At 44.2% G+C, this 16503-nt stretch overlaps 1 protein-coding gene across 6 annotated transcripts in view; it reads left to right on the forward strand.

The window, feature by feature from the left end:
• The window catches only part of plekhg7 (pleckstrin homology domain containing, family G (with RhoGef domain) member 7), a 133182-nt gene that overhangs the window by 36045 nt on the left and 80634 nt on the right, over positions 1-16503 (forward strand). For 5 of the 6 annotated variants that reach the window (XM_087999701.1, XM_087999703.1, XM_087999699.1 and 2 more), the window contains exons 3-7: positions 4204-4232; positions 11542-11675; positions 11845-11885; positions 14416-14511; positions 15834-15983. In XM_087999701.1, the coding sequence (XP_087855827.1) occupies positions 4204-4232; positions 11542-11675; positions 11845-11885; positions 14416-14511; positions 15834-15983 (450 nt within the window). The remainder of the gene's footprint in view (positions 1-4203; positions 4233-11541; positions 11676-11844; positions 11886-14415; positions 14512-15833; positions 15984-16503) is intronic. The other variant, XM_087999704.1, reaches the window with a different exon arrangement.

Consider the following 16503-nt stretch of genomic DNA (forward strand, 5'->3'; position numbering starts at 1 on the left):
ATAAGCCACTCTATGAGTGTGACTGATTATCTTAAATTTATTGTTGGTGTAGCTATCAGCACGCACTCAGGATTATCTAGAAAGTGCTGCCAATCATGGAATGACATCACTAGATGTTTTGTTTTGGGTTGAGCAGGCAAGGGCTGGTTAGATATAGTCTGTACTCTGCCTGTTATGAGCAAGTGAAGAACATGCTGTTTGATGTTGCATTATTGCTTGCTGGGTCTGATGTAGTTGGATTGTGCAGCGATTGATTTTCCTTTCTTAGCTTTTTTGGGTAATAAAACAGAGGCCTGTGGAGGCCCCTCCATGAAATGTGAGAACTGGAACAGTTGGCGTGGGTTGGTAGTAATAGTAATGATAATCAGGGAATATAACACACACACATAATTCATAATCCTAGTCCAGTTGTACATTTCAGGCAGAGCGATTGTAGAGGATGTGGGACAGTGGAAACAAATGTAGTAGTTTAGTTTCTCATCTGTGTCAGCGCAGTGTGCCCTCAGTGGGACCACATCTTGAGGGCAACGAGGGACAGGCAGCAAAGACTGGCCAAACCAGCATCGCTCGCATCCTACACTTTTAAAATCCTAGATTTTGTGTTCCAGGATTGGACTTATGACCACTGACTCAGAGGGACTTCCTGAACCGCTGCAGTCCACCTGCTCTCGGTAGATCCACCGTGCCCTTAGGGAGGGAATTCCAGGATTTTAACCCAGTGACAGTGAAGGGATGGCAATATATTTCCAAGTCAGCATAGTAAGTGGCCTGGAGGGGAGCTTGAACATGGTGAACATATTCCCGTGTATCTGCTGACATTGCCCTTCTAGATAGAAGGGATCATGGTTCTGGAACTCTCTGTGAATGCATCTTGTAGTTGTTATACACTGGTCTCACTGAGTGATGGTTTTGGAGGGAGTGGGTGGGAGGGAGGGAAGCAGCCAATTAAGCAGGCTGCTTTGTCCTGGATGCTGTCAAATTTCGTACATGTTGTTGGGGCTCCACCCATCCAGGCAAGTGGGCAGTATTCCATCACACTCCTGACATATGGTTGGACCAGTTTAGTTTCACATTTTTAGGTCGGCGTTCCTTTGCCTGTCGAGGCAGGTTTTCATTTCTGGCCTTCTGTTTCTGGCAGTTTTATGAAGTTTGCCATTGGATTTGGTAAAGGATAAACCTTTATAACCAATGGGTGGCATGATAATTTTTTGATGGAATCTGTCATTTTTGAATGTTTGGAGGGAGGATCAAGGCACTGAAGGTGATAGGGTCATAGCACAATAGAAGCAGGCCATTCAGCCCATCGAGTGCACACTGACCCTCTGAAGACCTTCCCACCCAGACCCACCCCATCCTATAACTCTGCATTTCCGAAAGCCAATCCACCTAACCCACACATCCCTGAACACTATGGGCAATTTCGCATGGCCAATCAACCTAACCCACACATCCCTGAACACTACGGGCAATTTCCCATGGCCAATCCACCTAACCCACACATCCCTGAACACTATGGGCAATTTCGCATGGCCAATCAACCTAACCCACACATCCCTGAACACTATGGGTAATTTAGCATGGCCATTCCACCCTAACCCACACATCCCTGAACACTATGGGCAATTTAGAATGGCCATTCCACCCTAACCTGCACATCCCTGAACACTATGGGCAATTTAGCATGGCCATTCCACCCTAACCTACACATCCCTGAACGCTATGGGCAATTTAGCATGGCCAATCCACCTAACCCACACATCCCTGAACACTACGGGAAATTTTGCTTGGCCAATCCACCTAACCCATACATCCCTGAACACTACGGGCAATTTAGCATGGCCAATCCACCTAACCCACACATCCCTGAACACTACGGGCAATTTCCCATGGCCAATCCACCATAACCCACACATCCCTGAACACTACGGGTAATTTAGCATGGCCAATCCACCTAACCCACACATCCCTGAACACTACGGGTAATTTAGCATGGCCAATCCACCCTAACCCACACATCCCTGAACACTACGGGTAATTTAGCATGGCCAATCCACCCTAACCTACACATCCCTGAACACTACGGTAATTTAGCATGGCCAATCCACCCTAACCCACACATCCCTGAACACTACGGGTAATTTAGCATGGCCAATCCACCCTAACCCACACATCCCTGAACACTACGGGTAATTTAGCATGGCCATTCCACCCTAACCCACACATCCCTGAACACTATGGGCAATTTAGCACGGCCAATCGACCTAACCTACACATCCCTGAACACTACGGGCAATTTAGCATGGCCAATCCATCCTAACCCACACATCCCTGAACACTATGGCAATTTAGCATGGCCAACCCACCTAACCCACACATCCCTGAACACTACGGGCAATTTAGCATGGCCAATCCACCTAACCCACACATCCCTGAACACTACGGGTAATTTAGCATGGCCAATCCACCTAACCCACACATCCCTGAACACTACGGGTAATTTAGCATGGCCAATCCACCCTAACCCACACATCCCTGAACACTACGGGTAATTTAGCATGGCCAATCCACCCTAACCTACACATCTCTGAACACTACGGGTAATTTAGCATGGCCAATCCACCCTAACCCACACATCCCTGAACACTACGGGTAATTTAGCATGGCCAATCCACCCTAACCTACACATCTCTGAACACTACGGGTAATTTAGCATGGCCAATCCACCCTAACCCACACATCCCTGAACACTACGGGTAATTTAGCATGGCCAATCCACCCTAACCTACACATCTCTGAACACTACGGGTAATTTAGCATGGCCAATCCACCCTAACCCACACATCCCTGAACACTACGGGTAATTTAGCATGGCCAATCCACCCTAACCCACACATTTTTGGATTGTGGAAGGAAACCAGAGCAACTGGAGGAAACCCTCACAGACATAGGGAGAACGTGCAAACTCTACATGGACAGTCAACCAAGGCAGGAATCGAACCTGAGTCCGTGGTACTGTGAGGCAGCAGTGCTAACCACTGAGCCACCATACTGTCCACTTTTTATTTGTTAACTATCATCTCATTGTTTTCAAAATCTATGTATGAGATGCTACTTACTTGAAGTACAACTTGAATACGGTAATTAAAAGACAAATTAACAGGTAAAATATGTTTTGGTAAAGCATTCAATATTTTGGAATTTGAAATGTTTTGTATCAGTGTATTTTCAATGTCATGAATTTTATTTACTGATGTAAGAAAATGAAAATCAGAAAATATTTTGAGGGAATTGTAGGAACCCAGTTACTCAATCACCCTGAGGTGCTCACAGAAGGAATTTCGAACTCAACAATGGACAAAAAATCAATATGGCAGAAATAGCAAGAAATGCCTCTAGCAAGAATTCCAGTGCGCAGGCACAAGTGTGTCAAACTTTATTCTTCAATCAATGCCTGATACAAATTACCTGGTCCTACTCCCATTGATTTTTCTGGGATCTTTCTGTGCACTGATCCATAGAATCCCTTCTGTGTGGAACAGACTGTTCAGCTCAACCAGTCCACAATGACCCTCCAAAGAGCATAACACCCAGACCCATCCCCCTACCCTATCCCTGTAACCCTGCAATTCCCACAGCTAACGCACCTAACCTATACATCCCTGAACACTATGGGCAATTTAACACGGCCAGTCCACCTAACCTATGCATCTTTGGACTGTAGGAGGAATCCGGAGCACCCGGAGGAAACTCACGTCGACACAGTGTGCAAACTCCACAATGACAGTCACCTGAGGGTGGAATCAAACCAATTCCCTGGCACTGTGAGGCAGCAGTGTATTTCCTGTAGCAGTGACCATAGTGAAGTTATTCTATGTACGGATCTGTCTCAATATGACAGATCCTCTGCTGGTTTCTGAGTCACACCAAGTACTTTGTTCAAATTAATTAAGTTGTGCAAAAGCAAAATATTGTGGATGCAGATGAAGAGTCATATCGGACTCAAAATATTAACAGTGTTTCTGTCACCACAGATGTGGCCAGACCTGCTGAGTCCCTCCAGCTCTTTCTATTCTAATGAAGTTTATTTGATTACGTAACCATTTCTATAATGTATATCAATGTGTTTTTTGCCACACTAAGTTCGATGAAACTACTTTAACAGTGTCTCCTGGTTCTCAATTGATTTTATTTCTCCTCTTTTAGCAGACGGCCCAAGATGCAACACCTGAGAGGTACACAACATCATATCCAAAACTTCGTCAAGCAATGAAAACCCAGTTGGTCCACTCTGCTTTGGAGTTCACATGGGAATTCATTGAGAACTAGAAGTAACTTGAAAAAACTCTTCTTGTCAGAACAACACAGAACTGACTTAGTCACAGCAGACAGAGGGTAGTGGTGGAAGGATACTTTTCAGAATGGAGGGCTGTGACTAGTGGTGTTCCACAGGGATCAGTGCTGGGACCTCTGCTGTTTGTGGTCTACACAAATGATTTGGAGGAAGACATGCTTGGTCTAATTAGTAAGTTTGCAAATGATACAAAGATTGTGGAGTTGCAGATAATGAGGAGGATTATCAGAGGATACAACAGGATATAGATCAGTTGGAGGCAGGGGCAGAAAAGTGGCAGGAGTTTAATCCAGACAAATGTGAGGTGATGCATTTTGGAAAGTCAAGTACAGTTGGAAATTATACAGTGAATGGCAGAATCCTTAGGAGTTTTGATCTGCAGATGGATCTGGGTGTGCAGGTCCACAGATCACTGAAGGTGGCAGTACCAGGAGATAAGGTAGTAAAAAAGGCCTGTGGCCTGCTTGCCTTCATTGGAAGAAGCATTGAGTATAAGGATAGACAAGTTTTGCTGCAACTTTATAGAAATTTAGTTAGGCCACACTTGGAATATGGAATACAGTCCTGGTCACCACACTACCAGAAGGATGTGGATGCTTTGGAGAGGGTGCAGAAAAGGTTTGTCAGAATGTTGCCTGGTATGGGGGATTTTAGTTATGAAGAAAGGTTGGCTAGACTGTGTTTGCTATCACTGGAAAGCAGGAGGTTGAGGGGCGACTTGATAGAAGTTTATAAAATTGTGAATGGCATGGATAGAGCGGAAAGCATGAGACTTTTTCCCAGGGTGGGGGGTGATCAATTACTAGTGGACACAGTTTCATTGTGAGGGGGTGGGGCATGTTTAAAAGAGATGTGCGAGGCAAGTTTCTCACACAAAGGGTGGTGAGTGCCTGGTACAAGCTGCCAGAGGATGTGGTGGAAGCATTATAGCAGCAGGAGGAACACTATAGCACTATTCAAGAAGCACCTGGACAAATCCATGAATAGGAAGGGAATAGAGGGAAATGGATCCTGTGATAGAAGACTGTTTTAATACGAAAGGGCAAAATGTGGCAACTTGGAAGGCTGAAGGGCCTGTTCCTGTGCTGGATTGTTCTTTGTCTTTCTTTGTTCTAATGCAGCTTCTAAGATGAAATGATGGAAGTGTTTGAAATGAAATGCTAGGTCAGAAGGTGAGAACAAGGGTCATAGATGCAAGGTTCGATATATTGGGTTTAGAACATCAGACCAGGAGAAATTTCACCACAGTGGGTTGTGAGCTGTATAATTCATTTGAGAGATTGTGGTTCATGCAGAAAGAATTTTAATTTAAGTCAAAATTAGACTATTTGGCTAGTCAAAGGGTAATGACACATGTGCTAAATAGTGACTCAGACACCTTGTTCATGTAGACAGTAAACAACACTTTACACAGAGCTACATGAGAAGAGATTAGGAAGGGAAGTGAAAGTTTGTTCAAAGAGGGAGGTAGGCTTGAAGGAACTTATTAAGGCAGGGGAGACGTTAAAGGGGAAGAGAGATTGAGTTAACAAAGTTAAAAGTTCAAGTTGCAGATTGACACCCGGGGGGAAGGTTTCTTCACACGCTGAGGAAGCCCTGACACTATCAGTCTGTTTTAAGATGAGTTCAAGTACACAATTTCCAACTTAAAAACACATTTTCTGTGGCACCAATTTGAGGGATTGGGGGAGGGATGAGATAATCAGTACAAGGAGGATAAATGACAGGAGAGCATCAATAAATCTGCAGTTAGGGCAAATAATTGATAAATGAAGTTCATATGGAGAGATAAATGTGAGATTGTAAACTCATTCCTTGGAAGGTTGTAACTCTAGGTGGGGTAGAGGAACAAAGTAACATCAATCACTAAACAGTGAGCCACTGGATGTCAAGGCCATGGAAAAGCCACGCACTAGACTGTGAGAGACTGAACTGATAAATGTTTAACCTGGGTTAGACCACCATTAGAGGACGGTTCTCACCATATTAGATAAAGCAGATACAGACACTCTATTATGTCATCTCCGAAACTGTGTTTTTCTGGCAAAAAAAGATTTCTTTCAAGTTACTCCAGGTTGTCAATTAACTCCCATTAAGCACAGAAAGCAGAAAAAATTAACGGGCGCCATACCAGAAATGTGTGGGTAAAAATGTCAGGAGAAAGTTAACACTTTAAGTCTCTGCTTTGGAGACAAAGCTGAGGGTGATCTATTCAAGGTCTTTAAAAGGTTTTGGTGGAGTGGATCCAGAGAAAATGTTGCCTGTTATGTGGAAGAGTGCAACTAGACTCTGTCAGTACAAGATGGTGCACAAGAAATCCAATGAGGGATTCAGAAGGAGCCTCTTTATCTGTAGAGTGGTGGGAATGTGCAATTCACTTTTACAGGGAACACTTGAGGCAAAGATTGTAGAAGCATTAAAGGAGAAATGAGGCCAGGTGATGAAGGAGAATGGACAGTTATGATGGTGAACTTAAAATGATTTGAAAAAATGGGAAGACAGTTAAGTGGAGCCCTAACACCAGCATGGGTTAAATGGGCTGAGTGGCCTGTTTCTGTGGCATATATCCTAGGTATTTTAAAATCGGAAGATGTAACATTGACAGCCAAACCACCAGCGCCCATGATAAACCAACGGAGATGTGGAGGAATAATTTCTCTCAAAGGGTTGTGAATCTGTGGAATTGCCTATGCAGTGGATGTCAGGACACTGAGTAAATTTAAGGAGGAGATGTACAGATTTTTAATTAGTAATGGATTAAAGGGTTATGGGGAGTGGGCAGGAAAGTGGGGTTGAGGCCAAGTTGAGATCAGACGTGATAGTATTAAATGGCGGAGAAGGTTTGAGGGGCTGAATTGCCTACTCCTGCTCCTCGCTCCTATTTTCTTATGGTTTGGCATTGCTTCATATTTCTGACATTTTGTTTTATACGGTAAAGTAGCCCTTTCAATATAAAAATGTCACTTCTGAAGTACCATGATTTAGCTACATGGCTAATGTAATAAAGTTCACCGAATGATAAATAGGATTTTCTCAATTCCTTTGAAGGTCACCCAGGGTTCTGAAGAACCCCACCTCCCTAATAATATTCACACCTGATCACAAAACTTTCTGAATCCATCCATTTCATTTCAGTCAAAATGCTGGAGGAGTTGTTAAGAAAGCATATGGTGTTTTGGCATTCATTGAGTTTAAGAGTCGTGAGATCTTGTTGCAGCTCTATAAAACTTTGGTTAGACCGCACTTGGAATACTGCGTTCAGTTCTGGTCGCCCTATTATAGGAAAGATGTGGATGCTTTGGAGAGGGTTCAGAGGAGGTTTATCAGGATGCTGCCTGGACTGGAGGGCTTATCTTATGAAGAGAGGTTGACTGAGCTTGGACTTTTTTCATTGGAGAAAAGGAGGAGGAGAGGGGACCTAATTGAGGTATACAAGATAATGAGAGGCATAGATAGAGTCGATAGCCAGAGACTATTTCCCAAGGCAGAAATGACTAACACGAGGGGTCATAGTTTTAAGCTGGTTGGAGGAAAGTATAGAGGGGATGTCAGAGACGGGTTCTTTACACAGAGAGTTGTGAGAGTGTGGAATACGTTGCCAGCAGCAGTTGTGGAGGCAGGGTCATTGGGGACATTTAAGAGACTGCTGGATATGCATATGGTCACAGAAATTTGAGGGTGAATACATGAGGATCAGTGGTCGGCACAACATCGTGGGCTGAAGGGCCTGTTCTGTGCTGTACTGTTCTATGTTCTATGAGCCTAGTCAACAAATCAATTCTCATGCAGTTATGCGGTTGGATTACATCAATGTACCTGTAAACTGTGTCAGCAAAGTCACCTACTTAGAAAAACAATGACACATTTTAGTTGACCGCAGAAATATTGTGTTGTTGAGTTTAGAATAGAATTTGGAACACCCAACTGTTGGTAAAGCTGAATTAAGTAAACCTTGATTGTGTAGGGCTACATATAATTCCCAAAGTATAGGTAGGGTGGACAAATGAATGTATAGGAAATGGTTCTAGGTTTAGTGCAAATCCAGGCATTTAATGCAAATTTTAAAAAATTCTAGCTGATTGGTTTCATGGAGTTACTCGGAACTTTGGGATAATAAGCAATGAGCTGGTTTAATTACACCTTGAGTTTTCTGCTTTCTAAGTTGATTGAGTGTTGGGAACTCTGGTGATTGGTGAGTGACAAAGAAATATCAGTCAGAGGGAGCTGCCGGTGCAGTAACTGGGCAACAGAAACAAAAGCAATGTTTGTATGAAAAAAACTGATCGTGTTACATCCCAATTCTTTCCCAGTTTAATAAAACTGTGCTGTTTCTACACAACGTACAAGAGAAGTGTAAAGCATTGAAATACATTTCGGCAGAGATACTAACCCAGTCCTGGTAGAAATTTCAGGGATTCAGCCAGTTTATATAAACTGGAGGTCAGTTCACATAACCAGCTTTACAAATACCAGGAAACTGGAAAGCCAATATTCCTGGAAATTCTCTCCAGCTCTGTAAGCTGTCTTGCAGAAGCCAACAGGGTCAAGCCGATGAACTTTCACCAGAACTGGTAAAGTTAGACATGAGCAGCTTTTAAACCAATCCTGAGGCAGGGAAAGAGGAGGGACGGTGAGGAGGTTAGGGGGTGGGTGCGGTGTGCCTCTGACAGAGTGGAGGCCAGGAGCTGTTAAATGGCAAAAGTGATATGGGTGGATGGGGGGCAGGATTTGCCCTTTGGGGATTGGACCCTGATATTAGAGATACAGGATCCCATTGAATGGGAACCTTACGGTAATTTTCCTCAAATTGGCCAGTTAATATCCAGAGGATGGACTCTTGCTGTTCAATTTGAAGAGGGAGCGAAGGTTCCTGAGGGTGGAAGACCAACTGGGACAAGTTGGGCTGAAGGGCCTGTTTTTTTGCTGTAAACCTCTATGAGTCCATGAATGGCAACAAGGAGCAGCAGTTCAGCCAAGAGAAAGATGGAGAGAGGACACCTCCATTTTGAGATTCTCTCTCTCTTTCTCTCTTTCTCTCTCGGCTACCATTGTGGCAGGGCCAGGAGCAGAAAGGTCTATGGTCACACCTAAGGTCAAGCAGATGGGGTGGGAGGGTGCTCACAGCTTGCTTGAAGTGTTGCATAACCTCCTCCCTGCTCCCAGTTTGATGTCAAAAGGCACCTTCCAGGAAGATGGTCTTGTCCCCAGTGGCTCAGGGGGACTGAAATGTTCATTCGGGCATGTGGGTGTTGCCCGTCCTTAACTGGCCCTTGAGAAGGTGGTGGTGAACTGCCTTCTTGACCTGCTGCAGCACAGATGCTCTTGTGCTGTAGGTTGACCCAAAATACCCTTAGGAAGGGAATTCCCAGATTTTGACTCAGCAACAGTGAATGAATAGCAGTATATTTGCAAGTCAGGATAGGTGAGTGGCTTGGAGGGGAACTTGCAAATGGTGGTATTCCAGTTGACCTCTGATAGTAGACCTTCTTTGTTGTAAGTTGTATCCTCATGACTGCACATTATATCAAGATGCATCTGCTAGACTCAGTGCCATTGGTCAGGATCTACAGGGTCTCATTGAGGAAGTCTAGTGAGAAGATGCTCTTGTTTTCAAAAAGGTGTAGTTCATTGTGTGCTAGCAGCAGGTCATCAACAAGGCTAATGGAATGTTGGCCCTTATTTCTTTGTGGTGTAAGAGTAGGGAGAGTTGAGAGTGTCAAAGGGCATAGCCTCAGAATAAACGGGTGCCAATTTATGACTGAGATTGGGAGAATATCTTCTCGCAGAGGATGTGACCCTTTGAAACTCCTTGCCACAGAAAGTCATGGTGGGGGGGTGGGGATGGGGGTGGGGGGGATGGGGATGGGGGTGGGGGGGGTGGGGCAGAGTCCTTGTGTATACTTAAGGCTGAGATAGATGGATTTTTAGGAAATCAAGGCCCCCACCGTTCCTATTTCTTATGATAGCAACTAGGGAAAAGGGTGTGCAGGCGAAGTGCATTAGTCAGGGGGAAATGTCGAGTAATATCATAGGGGAATGGGTCTGGGTTGGTTACTCTTCGGAGGGTCAGTGTGGACTTGGGTCAAATGGCCAGTTTCCACAGTGTAAGGACTCTATGATTCTATACTTTCACAACTGTTTTATGCAGATATAATAAGGTCACATTTACTTCAGGGCTCTTCAGGCTAACATGTCAGTGAAAATGAGTGTGTGAAGAGGGTGTTTTGTATTGATTGTGAGTGTGTGTTGTATTTGTGTTGTGAGTGTTCTGCATGTGGATGAGTGTCTGTGTGTGTGTTGTGGACCAGACCAAACACCCCTCAAATATATCAAGGAGGTAACCTGGAATTTAACTTTTATTTGAAGACAAGTGTGAGGTGCTATGTTTCAGATATAATTCGATTGGTTACAATTTAAGCAAAGCACACTTTTTTCTTACACTACAGTTAAAATGCAAACAAAAGAAAGAAGAATTGGTGCAACTTTACCTGCTTTGGAAACCTGTACAGAATATTAGACCATTTAACTGCTAAACAATAACTGCTCCAATATAGTAATATCCCATAAACACACCCTTGTCAAAGGCAAAGTTAGTAAAACAGATTGTCTCACACGCAATTCTGGCATGGAGTCACAGAGTCATAGAGATGTACAGCATGGAAACAGACCCTTCGGTCCAACAGAGAGAGAGAGAGAGATGAACGCAAACTTTTAGCTGTAGCAGAGAGGGAGAGATAGCTTCCAAAGTCAACTTCCAAACCCCAACAACTGCTGAAAACTAAACTAAATCCCTGGTTCTGTGGGAGCCTGACTCCACCCATTCAGGCTGCTTCTATTGTTCCGACTTTTTAAAAAAGCCCCAAGGCTTCACAAGCTGTCTACTTTATTGGCTTGAAAGAGACCACTGATCACCTCTGTCTTAATCTCTCTGAATAAGAAAAATCAGGATGAAGTACACCTTGTAAAGCCAGGCTATTATCAGAGTTTGTGTGTTGGTTGTGTATTGCATGTGCGCGAGAGAGTGTGTGATTTCAATTGCAAGATCAAAGATTGGTTAATTTCCTAACAAAAGGTTGTGTGTTCATTGAACATTACTGTTGCTACGATCAGACCCTATTGGTACAGCAGGGTTGAAATAATTGACTGTGGAAAAACACACTCAGTTTTGCTTGTTTTTCTCGATGTTGCAGGTGCATCTCTCAACGTCGGCGCAGTTCATTGGTTGTCTGTTTACCGGGACTCGAGATATTTCCTGGTGATTTATTAATTTCTCATGGTGTGGAACATCTTTACCGTACAGCATCTACCCCCTCACTCAGTACGGGTAAGGTCGTAGAGCCATGCGGAGGGAATCTTCAATCTTCGAGATTGCTTTGGTGACAGTTTCTATATCAGAATTCTGATTGGCTAAACGCTCTGTTGCCTGGGTGTTGGGTAATCTGAAGGAATGTAACCTGTTGGAAAAATCCTAAATCCATCCAAATCTCTTTCAGAATCCAAGAAGTCGAAATGGCCTTTCGCAAAACGGGGAATGGTAATGCTGTCTAATATTTTATTCATGTATTTGAAACTTCCAGCACTCCCTCAGATATTGTAGTTAGAGGACAGGAAAGATTAAATAAATAATACTGTGCAATTTATTTCTGACACTTCCCAAGATAGCAATGAGTTGTACCTCAATCGCCTGGTATTTGAGATTGGGGCGGTTATGTTTCAGTGATTCTCTCAAACCCTGATAAATTCAACAGGTACAAACTTGTTTAAGCTGACCTGAAGCGTGTTGCTAATGTGCTGTACCTCTGGTGGTGTTAGCTGTATATTCACAAACAGTAGCAACAGTGCCTGAGATTTCTTTCCAACACTAAACACTGCTATGTATAATGTTCATGTTATATCGCAATAACTAGGAAGCTCTTGTAGAAACAACACAACGAGCAGATTTAAACACCCAGGAGGGGGTTTGAAGGCGCGGGGAGGGGGGGGGGCGAAGGTTGGAGGACACATAAAATGCAGTAGGAGGCTTTCACACCATCTACTCACTGCCCTGACCTGTCTCCTATTTTAAAGGGGCCAGTGAGAGGATCACACTACCTGCCTTTCCCTCTGTTGAAGCCCATAAATACCTAATCAATGCTCAATAATCTACTACCCATGAAATAACCATCAACTAAACTGTATCATCCAGACACACCACCGATTCACCCCTGGCTGAGAGAGGATGATAGAGGATCATAGGCTCCTTCCTTTTGCACTCTATGTCTTTATATATAGAGTTCAATCTAACCACCACCTCTTGAATACAATGGTGTTACCATCACTGAATCCTCCACTGTCAACTTCCTGAGGGTTATCATTGACTAGAAACTCAACTGGACTCAGCACACTATGGTTACAAGAGCAGGTCAGAGCCTAGGAATACTGCGGTAAGTAAATCACCCCTGATTTCCCAAAGCCTGTCCACCATCAACAAGTCAGGAGTGTGATGGATTACTCCCCACTTGCCTGGATGGGTGCAGCTCCAACAACACTCGAGAAGCTTGATACCATCCAGGACAAAGCAGCTGCTTGATTGGCATGACATCCACAAATATCCACTCCCCCCACCAACACTCAGTAGGCAGCAGTGTGTACCATATACAAGATACACTGAATCCTCCCTCAGCAACGTTCAACCCATCACCATTTCCATCTAGAAGGACAAGGGCTGCAGACATATGGGAACACCACCACCCCTGTAAGTTTCCCCTCCAAGCCACCCACCATCCTGCCTTGGAAATATATTGCCATTCCTTCACTGTTGCTGGGTCAAAATCCTTGAATTCCCTCCCTACCAGCATTGTGGGTCAACCTACAGCAGGTGGGCTGCAGCAGTTCAAGAAGACAGTTCCTTATCAAGGGACAACTAGAGACAGGCAATAAATGCAGGCCTAGCCAGTGACACCCACATCCCATGAGTGAATAAAAATGGACTCCAAATGCTATGCTAACTGCTTTCTGAACCTACTCTGCCACTTCCATGCTCTGTACACGTATGACCCCCTGGTCTCTGTATGCTCCTACACCCCTTTTAGAATTGTATCCTTTGGGGAAAGAAATCTGCATTCCTACATTTTTCTGGCCAATAAGTTAAATTTTATTTTTTCATTGAATTGGGTGTCCCTGGCAAGGCTAGTATTTGTTGACCATTCCTAATCACCTTGGACTGAGCTTTCGTAAGGCCCATTTCATGGGCAATTAAGAGTCAGCTGCAGTTTTGTGGGCCTGGAGTCACATGTAGGTCAGGCCAAGTAAGGACATGAGTGAACCAAATGAATTGCAAGGTCATCTTTTACTGAGATCGGCTTTCTTTAAGAGTTTCAGAGTTGTTCATTGAATTCCGATTCCACCAGCTGCCATTGTGGGATTTGAAACCAGTGTCTCCGGAAGGTTTAGTTGGCTCTCTGGATTATGAACCTAGTCACATGACCACTATGTTAACACTTCTGCCTACAGGCTGCTGTGCATAACTCTTACCCGTCCTTAGAAATAGCTGAGAAAGACACCGAGTTGTTCTCAAAACCACTTCAAAGACTTTCAGTTCGAGAGCCAGCTCCTTCCTGAAGCAAATTGTCAATGGGCAATAAAATGAGGCCTCACCAGAGATGCCCAAAACCTTGCAATTTAGAAAATTCGTTTGTTTTAGACTTGCCTACTAACAGACACATATCCAATGTCTAGCACACCATTTGTCACAATTTCCCCACCATTTCCTTCGTCAGTCAATAAATCATGCACCGTGTATGTGGACCTTTAATCAAGGATAGGGCCTCTGGGTAAAACCTCCACACACATGAGCCCCATTCACAAGTACCCAAGAGATCAGGGATCTCAAAAAGAGGTCCAGGATCTCCAAGAGAGGTCAGGGATCTTCAAGCTGAATTTCTGATGAATTTAAGGATTGAGGTAAATCGTGCTCCCAAAAATGGAACCTTTCCACAGACCCCTCTTTCCCGAGCTGTGTGGTGAAAGTGCCCATATTTTATCTCGCTAACCTGACACAATTGTTCTACCCTTCTCGTTTCCAGAGCAAAGTGAAACAAAAGCAGATATCGCATTTGGAAAATCTTCTGGCCTCACTGGTGGTCAGGGACTGCACAGATCACTTTTTCCAACGGTACAAGGTACTTCCCTCTCATTGGTCATTGCCGCTGACCAATCGTCTTTGCACACCCATCTCTTCAAGTGAAGCCACTGGCAACTCTCTGACCTTGACCTCTGGCAGAGTTCTACCAATGTCAGTTGCTTCTAGAGCTAAAACCAATGCATTAGTTTGCTCTCACAAATCAATTGGAATTTGCCTGTTAACCACTGCAGGACCAGAAGGAGCCCTTCAAGCCTTAGATCTGTACTGTCATTCACTGGACTACAGACCCCTCTGTCCACCATGTCAATTAATACATTCCTTGTGTTCCCTTCCCATGCATTAAAAACAGAAAGCTAGCTCACAGGTACAGCAGGTAATCAGGAAGGCTAATGGAATGTTGGCCCTTATTTCAAGGGGGGCGCGGGGGTTGGAGGATAAGAGTAAGGAAGTCTTACTGTAACTGTACAAGGTGCTGATGAGACCACATATTCCCAAATATAAGGAAATAAATCATTCCATTGGAGGCAGTTCAGAGAAGGTTCACTAGGATGACCCCTGGGATGGAGGGATTGTCTTATGAGCAAAGGCTCTACTCACTAAGGTTCAGAAGAATGAGCGGTGAACTCAGTGAAATAGTCAAGATTCTTAAGGGGCTTGACAGGGTCAATGCTGAGAGGATGTTTCCCCCCATGGGAGAGTCTGGGACCAGAGGGCAAAGGAACACCAATGTAAGACTGAGAGGAGGAAGAATTTCTTCTCTCAGAGGATTGTGAGTCTTTGGAACTTCTTGGCACAGAGAGCTGTGGGGGCAGAGTCCCTGTGTATATTTAAGGTTAAGATAAATGGATTCATGATCAGTTGGGGGAATCGAGGGTTACGGGGAAAGGCAGGAACATGGATGTAAGAAATATCAGATCAGCCACTATCTTATTGAATGGTGGAGGAGGCTAGAGGGGCTGAATGGCCTCCTGCTGTTCCAATTTCTTATGGTCTTACTAAGCTTCTCTGATCTGTGCACTTGGTCACCCAGGTGTGTCAGTACCTCAGAACTCAATCATTAATGCTTCAGTAATGCTGTTGAAGTCATATTATACAGTGTGCACCATGATCAGGTGGTGATGGTTAATCTACTCTACACTGTGGGAATAATCAGAATTGAACCGAAACGTGGCTTGGAGCCTCTGCATCTTTGAGTCTTTTGATTGTAAACATTTGTAAATATTACAGATTGACACCATCCACCTTCCTTTCTCCAGTATCCATAGCACTGTGTCATTGAGGGGGAGGTGGTGTATTGGAGATTCCGGGTATGGGGTGCCCAAGGATGTGAATATTACTGCCTGTATTACTCTTCGACAGGATAAAAGCTGGACATATGTAACAAAGATCCAGAAGTTGAGCACTGAGACCAGGGCTGAGCAGAAGGACAGGAAGCTACAAGAGGCCATGTGGGAGATCTTCACCAGTGAATGCACCTACTTCGGTGACAAGTTATTGGTGATGGAGGAGGTGGGAATGTCAATCTTACCTATTACTTTAATCTGCACCATTCCTGGTATTAATAGAAATAGTTCAATATACAGTGAACAGATCAATGTATATTGAACATGTTGAATACAGGAATATTCAGTACGGCTGGCAGTGTAGGCAGAGAATCGAGGGCATTAAACATGAACAGAGTCTTGAAACTGAAATGTGAAGTAATATGCTTTACCTAAATGCTCAACAGTTCAAAGAATTCCTCTGGGCATCTTGCTGCTTTTTCACTGGCCTCACTTTCCCACTGCTCCTCTCCACTTTATTGATGCCACTCTTCCAGTTTCATGGTGCAACTCCTCCAGTTTCCCATTAATCCTCCCACAGTTTCCCATTACCCCTCTTCCAGTTTCCCATTATCCCTCCCCAGTTTCCCATTACACTTCCCCCAGTATCCCCTTACTCCTCCCCACCCCCATTCTCCATTCTCCCCCCATTCTCCATCCCCCCCATTCTCCATTCCCCCCCATTCTCCATTTCCCCCCCCCCCATT

Source organism: Chiloscyllium plagiosum, unplaced genomic scaffold, assembly GCF_037043375.1.
Source record: "Chiloscyllium plagiosum isolate Xiang-an unplaced genomic scaffold, Cpla_swu_hap1 HiC_scaffold_23, whole genome shotgun sequence".
Taxonomy (NCBI): domain Eukaryota; kingdom Metazoa; phylum Chordata; class Chondrichthyes; order Orectolobiformes; family Hemiscylliidae; genus Chiloscyllium; species Chiloscyllium plagiosum.